The 7,763-nt window shown below is 58.3% G+C and overlaps 3 protein-coding genes across 3 annotated transcripts; 2 read left to right on the top strand and 1 right to left on the bottom strand.

Moving 5' to 3' along the window:
- Positions 1–979: 979 nt before the first annotated feature.
- On the top strand, positions 980–2,306 carry P884DRAFT_202025 (glycoside hydrolase family 76 protein; the record flags this gene model as incomplete). The annotated part of the gene is made up of 2 exons (XM_069438389.1): positions 980–1,070; positions 1,126–2,306. 2 exons carry the CDS (start codon positions 980–982, stop codon positions 2,304–2,306), a joined length of 1,272 nt encoding a protein of 423 aa, XP_069296990.1.
- A 242-nt stretch (positions 2,307–2,548) lies between these two features.
- P884DRAFT_244538 (pyridoxal phosphate-dependent transferase) lies at positions 2,549–4,285 on the bottom strand. The gene is made up of 2 exons (XM_069440373.1): positions 4,022–4,285; positions 2,549–3,895 (listed from the first exon to the last, which is right to left on the bottom strand). Exons 1-2 carry the CDS (start codon positions 4,093–4,095, stop codon positions 2,608–2,610), a joined length of 1,362 nt encoding a protein of 453 aa, XP_069296989.1. The 5' UTR covers positions 4,096–4,285; the 3' UTR covers positions 2,549–2,607.
- Positions 4,286–5,507: 1,222 nt separating this feature from the next.
- P884DRAFT_300225 (carbohydrate esterase family 16 protein) lies at positions 5,508–6,597 on the top strand (the record flags this gene model as incomplete). The annotated part of the gene is made up of 2 exons (XM_069444748.1): positions 5,508–6,468; positions 6,527–6,597. The coding sequence occupies 2 exons, from the start codon at positions 5,508–5,510 to the stop codon at positions 6,595–6,597; spliced, it is 1,032 nt and encodes a 343-aa protein (XP_069296988.1).
- Positions 6,598–7,763: the final 1,166 nt, after the last annotated feature.

Raw genomic sequence — 7,763 nt, 5'->3', positions numbered from 1 at the left:
AAAAAAAAAAAAAAAAAAAAAAAAGACCCAAGGCCCAGATCTCTTAAGATCGACAAAAAGAGAGCTGGAACTCCAGGAGGTTCCTGCATTGGTTCTGGAACTCCCCGCCGTTGTTTGAGAATGAACCCTCCCCCTCACCGATCAGCGCGGGCCGGCGTCTTCGCCTTCCCCTCGGCAGACCGAGCAAAAGTTCCAATTGCATCCAGATTGCAACCCTCTGTTCGTCAAACATGCGGGGTTTGCGCCGCGGACATGTGGATAGAAACGAAACAACTGGGCGATAAAGGATCAACAGGGTTCTGGAGAGGGATGCGAGCTAACTACCCCTCTCCCCCTGAAGATGGCAATTCCCCTGAACCCAGGAAATCGCCCATTGGCTGCCCCTAGCGTGCCGTACACTGTGGGTCTGAAAAGGCCGGGCAGCTGCCACCCGCTCTTGAGTCCTTTTTGTGACCTTGTGGACCGAGAGGGCGTTGGGTCGGCGGCTGATCATCTCGAAAGCGAAGACAAGGTGCCTCTCTCAAAAAGGATGGAGGCCCATCCCCCAAGGCAACACAAGGGGCTTCCGGTCCCTCCATCAACTGGCTTTGGCTCTCCTTTCTCTATTGTTCCTGTTGTCCGCTATTGTTTGTTGGCTTGGCCTTCGACGTGTTGATCACCAAACATCGTTTTCCCTTTCCGTTCTCTTGTACACTTTTTGCTTCCTTTGGTGCGCCCCTGCGGCGCTGTTGTCCTCTTTGTCTTGTTGTGTTGCAAGAGCAATCACGCTGCTCGGCGTCGCCTTTGAGTCCCCGGAGTATTGTTGTCCTCGTGCCACCAAGCACGGGCACCCCCAAGACGCCAACACCGAATAAAACACTTGTGTTTTTCTTCTTGCTTCGTTGACAGCAACTGGATTGCATACCCTTTTCTCTCTTCTCTCGTCAAAACCTACTGCATACCCAAGTCCCAAGTACCAGGCGCACACACACTGCCCAGCATGCGCTTCTTCAGGTCCCTCAAGCCCGCACTTGCGACCACGGCCGCTATTGCGGCCATCGCTCCCAAGGATCTCGATATCAACGACCCATGTAAGTGACTAAGAGCCCCGAGACTTTACCGGCTGGGCACTCCTGACCTCGATAGCCTCGATCAAGGGCGTGGCAAAGACCATCGCCTCCGGCGCCATGTCCTACTACTCTGGCACCGCCGAGAAGTTTGTCGACCTCCCTGAGCCGTATTACTGGTGGCAGGCCGGTGCGCTCATGGGGAGCATGCTGGACTACTCGCACTATACGGGCGACAAGAGCTACGACCGCATCATTGCGACGGCTCTCCTGGCCCAGGTCGGTCCGAACTTCGACTTCATGCTTCCGTCACATTTTGGCCAGGAAGGGAACGACGACCAGGCCTTCTGGGGATTTGCCGTCATGGCGGCGGCCGAGAGGAACTTCCCGCAGCCGGACGAGAATGTGCCCTCGTGGCTGCAGCTGGGCGCGAACCTCTGGAACTCGCTCGCCTCGAGGTGGAACACGACGGCGTGCAACGGCGGCCTCCTGTGGCAGATCTTCGCCTCGAACCCGAACGGCCTCGACTACAAGAACAGCGTCAGCAATGGCGGCCTGTTCCAGATCTCGGCCCGCCTCGCACGGGCGACGGGCAACAACACCTACCTGGAATGGGCCGAGAAGGTCTGGGACTGGACCGAGGGCGTCGGCATGATCGACAAAGACTTCAACGTGCACGACGGCGCGAGCGCCAGCCACAACTGCACCGACATCAACCCGGTCACCTTCTCGTACACGGCCGCCATCTACATGTACGGCTCGGCCGTCATGGCCGACGTCACGGGCGACAAGAAGTGGGTGCAGCGTACCGAGCGCATCTTGGACGCCGCCCGTTCCTTCTTCAGCCCGTTCCCCAACGCCACCAACATCATGTACGAGCACGCCTGCGAGCAGGTCGGCACGTGCAACGCCGACATGCGCAGCTTCAAGGGCTACCTGTCGCGCTTCGCATACGCGGCGAGCGTGTTCGTGCCCTCGATCAGGCCGGTCATCGAGGAGCTGTGGCATCCCACCGCGAAGGCGGCCGCCAAGTCCTGCTCGGGCGGCCCGGACGGCACCCAGTGCGGGCAGAGGTGGTACTACGGCGGCTTTGACGGCACCACGGGCCTGGGAGAGGAGATGTGCGCGCTCGAGACGATCCAGGGTCTGCTCGTCGGCGAGGCGAAGCCGCCGCTCAAGGGCGACCAGATCAAGACGGTCCGCACTTTTGAAGGCTCCTCGAACACCAAGCGGGGGAGGTACGATGCTCGTCTAGCGTAGGCGAGAAGTTCGGCTCTTTTCTTTTTATCATTCCATTCTTGTATATATATATACACATATTCTGGTGACCTTTTTTTTGACAATTTCTTCTCTGGTCAAGGTGAATGGGCGGGGCCACTTTGGCATGTGGCATAGTATCCCGGACAGCCTGACAAGATAGACAAACATGGACATGATTCTTGACTTTCGTTCATTCAATTTTTTTTTTTTTTTTTTTTTTTTTTTTTTTTTTTTTTTTTTTGGTACGCGGTGTTTTTGTTGTTTAAAGAGTTAGGCGTCCCACTACCGCCTCAACCCTTAATTAAGCCACCACGCCGCTCGCCTCGGCCTCCCTCTGCTCCTCGTCAGCGACCGGCGTTGTACCGCGCACCTCGGCCAGGGCTTTCCTCAGCGAATCCAAGAACCGGGTCACCTCTTCCTCGGTACCGACCGTGATCCGCAGGCAGCCCAGGCAACCGTGCTCTTTGCCTCTGAAGCGGACGACCACTCCCTTGGTCTCGGCCAGCCTCTCGTACACGGCCAGCGCAGTGACGTTGTCGGGCTTCCCTTCCTTGTCGAGCATCTCGTACAGCAAGAAATTGCTGTCCTGCCCACCCCGCAGCCGCCCAACCCCTTCGATCTTGGCCATCTCCCGGACCATCCTCTCCCTCTGCGCGATCAGCTTGGCCCGGTTCTCCCTCATCTTGGCCAGCCCGCCCTCCTCGGAGAGCGCGTACTCGGCGATCGCGGCCGTCAGGCTCGAGACGTTGTAGGGCGCCTTGAGGCTGTTGAGCAGCCTGGCGATCTCGGGCGACGCGAAGGCGACGCCCAGGCGGATGCCCGCGAGCCCAAAGGCCTTGCTGAGCGTCTGCATGACCACCAGGTTGGGCCACTCGACCACCCACCCGGCCAGGCTGTCCTCCTCGGCCGAGGCAAAGTCGATGTAGGCCTCGTCCACCACCACCACCCCGTTCCAGGTCGGGTGCTCGAGCACGGCCCGCACGTCCTCCTTGCGCAGCAGCGCCCCCGTCGGGTTGCCGGGAGAGCAGAGGTAGACGATCTTGATGGCGCCGCCGCCTTCCGCTCCCCCCTCAGCCGCTGCGGACGCGGACGCGGACGCGGACGCGGACAGCGCGGCCGTGATGGCGTCCACGTCCAGCTGGAACCCTTCCTCGGCCGGGCGCAGCGGCACGCGCACCAGCGCGACGTCGTTGACCTGCGCCGAGACGCCGTACATGCCGTAGGTCGGCGGGCAGACGAGGATGCGGTCGCGCCCGGGCGCGCAGAAGCAGCGCAGCAGCGCGTCGATGGCCTCGTCCGAGCCCACGCCCACGAACAGGTTGTCCAGCGACAGGGCCCGCCTCCCCCCCTTAGTCCTCGTCGTCCGCAGGTCGCAGAGCAGCTGCTTCAGCCGCGTCTGGTGCGGGTCCGGGTACCGGTGGAGGGCCGAGAGGTCGAGACTGAGCGGGGCGGTGCCGTTCACTACTTGACTCTGGGGTGGGGAGGAGGAGGGGATGGTGGTGGTGGTGGTGATAGTGGTAGTGAGGGGCGGGCCGTAGGCGTTTTCATTGGCGTCGAGCAGAATGTTGGTGCCGTCGTCTTTGTAGTCGCTGGATGATGTTAGAACTTTCCCTCTGGTTGTTTTTCCTGCTCTTTTTTTTTCTTTCTTTTTTTTCTTATCTTATGATAGGACTGGAAAACAGGGATGAAAAACAAAAGAGTGAGTGAAGGCTTACTCTCGGGCACAGCGATACGGTTCGAGGGCCAAAATGTTGGGCCGCGCGCACGTCTCGAGGTTGAAGGGCGACATGGTGGGTGATGAGTCAATCTCAATTGTGTGCTTCCGTCAATGTGGTTTGGATGGGCGGGCTCGTGGATTCGCTCGCCCCTTTATGGAAGGTTGCGAAGTCGTGAAAGAGTCACACAGGAAGGAGTCATCGGGTGTGAAAGTGAAAATGAACATCCAAGCTCAAACGCCGACTCCGGAGCGGGTCCTCACTTGAGCGACACATCATGGCTCGCTCACAAACGATATAGACATGGAACATGAAGTTGAACTGCCACTCATTGCACTTGCAACTGAATCCCACCGAATTAGGCCCGCATCCCTGGACATTTTCTTCCTGTGCAAATCTATCGAGTCGTCGTGCAGAACGAAGTCGCCATCAACAGTTGTTCTAGTTATACCCTAACCCTAACCAATACACTTCTGATCTTAACCCTAGGCCTACGTAGTCATTGTTCACAGTGTGACCCAATAGGCCCTTGCACCCCTCCCCCCCCACCCAAATCAAATATCACCCCCTCTTCTTTTCTCTCTCTCTCTCTCTCACTCACACACACCGTTTCATGCAGCCTTGCATTTTTTCTCTCCGCAACCCTCGGGAGCCAAGCTTTTCTGGAAGGCAAGCCGAAGATGGTTAATTAGGACCCCGGTCTCGTCGATCCTCCACTTTTGGCTCGGCAGCGCATGCTCGGGCGCGCAAGATACACTAGTTACCAGGCTCGGCGGCTGGACTGATTGGTTTATTACCCCCATCGCTTCCGGGCTCCGGTAAACCCGAGCGAGATGCTCCTGCTCCCTGGAAAAGCTGCCGGATCAACACCATGCCAGACCCGCTAGACCATGTTGTTTTTGGCGTTGGCTGGCCCCAGGGACAACCGCATTGCGTGCTGCCGGTGAAGGCGCGATGTAACCGCAATAGTTTGTACGATGGAGCGTACACTACCTACCTCTGTTCGCTTACCGGGGAAGACAGCTTCCGTCTTTTTGCTCCTTCTCTGCTATCCATTTTCCTCGATCTCTGCAGATTTTCCACGCATGTCGAGGAGCTAGGGAAAATAGTGCTGAGGAGGAAGGGGAAAAGGGGAGGGGGGGCGACACTGTGCTATCTCGCGTCGCCTCTCTACACTACACGTAACCTTCGCATCCCGATACCCCTAACCCCCCCAAGGCTCCTGACGTGGAGACGGAATATAGCCTGTGCAGCGGGAACCAGTCCTTTAGTCCCGGTTGAATGGAACAGCGGGTTTGCCCAAGAGAATTTTTGGCCTGTGAGACAGTTTGTACATGTACATACATACACCAGAGCAAATAGACTTGGTATAAGGTCGGCATCTTCTTCCAACTCCCACCCCTCTCCCCCGGGTTACCCGGTTTCTGCGCTGCCGCACCAACTTCACCCTCGCAGCCTCGCAGACACACCGCCGACAACACTCGCGATGCGTCTCTCCTGGGTCCTCGTTGGCGCTTCGATCGCCTTGGCCAAGTCGCACAAAGGCCACAATTTCGATACGTTGGTCACTTTCGGCGACAGCTACACCGACAACGGCCGGCTGGGCTACTACATCAACCATGGTGGGAAGGCGCCTCGGCCGGGGATGATGCACGACGAGACGACCACAACGGCGTCGGGTGGCCTATCATGGGCCCAGTTCGCGGCCAGGGATGCTGGAGCTACGCTGATGGATTACGCCGTCAGCGGTGCCGTCTGCTCCAACCAGATCGTCTCCCGGTACTTCGACCTCATCAACCGGACCTTCCCGGCCATCCTCGACGACGAGATTCCGTCCTTCCGGGCCGACGTGCTCTTCAAGTCGCTCTACCCGCACCGCACTGCCGAGAACACGGTGTATGCCGTGTGGATCGGCACCAATGACCTGGGCTGGGGCGCTTTTCTGTCGGACTCGCAGACCCCCGGTAAGACCATCAGCGACTTTGTCAGCTGCGTCTTCTCCGTGCTCGACCACGTCTACAAGACGGGCGGACGGCGCTTTGTCATCCTCAACACGGTGCCCCTGGAGCTGGTCCCGCTCTACGCGCTGCCCGAGAACGGCGGCACGCTCGACTCGCAGTACTGGAACACCAAGACCAAGTATAACGTGACCGAGTACGGCCAGAAGATCCGCGAGTACTCGACCAGCGTCAACACCATGCTGGAGAACGGCGCCCTTGTCATGGCGTCCCTGAAGAAGCGCTGGCCCGAGGCCACGGTCGACGTCTTTGACGTCCACAGCCTGTTCAACGACATCTATAATGCGCCCACCAAGTACCTGGATGCGCCGCACAATGTCAACAGTTACTACCATCAGTGCGAACCGGCCGGCAGCCCGTGCACTGACCAGCCCGGGTCTCTGAATGGGTATATGTGGTATGACGAGCTGCATCCCTCCAACAAGACCAGTACGTTCTTCTTGGCTCGTCAGTCCTGGGATATGGGGAGACTGACTTTGTCATGCAGGCTCCATCGTTGCACGGAACTTCCTCGACGTGGTTGCTGGAAAGTCCAAGTACGGAACGCGCATCCATTAGGTTTCGGCGCGCCTCCGTCGCTTTCGAGAAGCCAGTGCCAGAATACCGGTGGCGTGGCTGGGCTGCCCAGGGAGTCGCCATCCAATTGTGGCTATGGGCTCATCTCGTAGTGTATGTACTAACTATGTGCATACCCATCTGCTCTTAGTATACGTATACATATACGCTCCGCACATAGGTAGACACGAAAACACCAGAAAGCCGTAGCTGCTCAATGCCGCTGTGGTTATCTTGTTATTGTCACAAAGTATGCCATGTCGGGTCCTTTTACTTTTGTTTCGTCGGGGCCGTACCGGCAAAAAAAATTAAATAAATAAATAAAAAATTGCCCAGATGCAAATTGGAAACCATGCTGAGATTTGTATCCCGATTGGAAACGGGAGGGATGATAACGTAGAAATGAAGGGATCATGGGAAAGAACGAGATGAACCAACTGCGAACCGGCGCGAACCAGGTTTCGCTGCCAATGCGTTCGCAGCGAGAAGCAACACATGGAAATCCCTGCATTCAATCCCACAGCTGTGACCCACATCTGTGCAGGGGCGGAAACCGATCGGGTTAGCGCCGTCGTGTTTGCGAGCGGGGTGTGCCCCGCTAGTGCCCGCTTTTCCGCCCGCTGCAATCTGGTTCCCCCCAGTCCTCGTGGCATTCTCGCGACCCGCAAACCCTTCGCTCCAGGTCTTTTTGACACACACCGGCTTGCCGACCGTGAAAGCAAGCAGCCCGGCTGACGCCCACTGACAACCTGCACTAACACACCCCGTCGCTGACACTGACTGGCCTGCCCTCCCCTTTTTATCTTTGAACCTCACCTCATTTTCCCCATCGGTGTTTCCCCGACTTGGCGCCTGCGACGGACCTTGCCCATCCCCGGCACTTGTCGTGTCCCACTGCCACTCTCGGACACGCACACAAAAGCCGCGAAACACTGGCGGCAATCCCGTGGGTCTGCCATCCGGACGATCGATAGCCTGCCCACCGTACATTTCGGCCCTGCAAGGCACGCTCGCACGCCGTGACAGGCCGCAGTCCTTGCTGGCTGTCGTCTTCCGGGCACGGACAGGTAGCAGCAGCAGCAGCAAACAAGCAACAGCAGCCGCCGCCGCCGCCGCCACCACCACCACCCCCCCCCCTGAACCCGGCAGCACCGCCCCCAAGCGGGACG

Source organism: Thermothelomyces heterothallicus (genome assembly GCF_042370625.1).
Source record: "Thermothelomyces heterothallicus CBS 202.75 unplaced genomic scaffold P884_scaffold_13, whole genome shotgun sequence".
Classification (NCBI taxonomy): Eukaryota; Fungi; Ascomycota; class Sordariomycetes; order Sordariales; family Chaetomiaceae; genus Thermothelomyces; species Thermothelomyces heterothallicus.
This window is presented reverse-complemented; position numbering and strand designations above follow the sequence as displayed.

Bases quoted from the DNA above. Each gene is read 5' to 3' on its own strand.
- P884DRAFT_244538 (XM_069440373.1), bottom strand. From the start codon at position 4,095: ATGTCGCCCTTCAACCTCGAGACGTGCGCGCGGCCCAACATTTTGGCC. The intron at 3,896-4,021 runs GTAAGCCTTCAC...AACATCATCCAG, and splicing joins CCGTATCGCTGTGCCCGAGA to CGACTACAAAGACGACGGCA.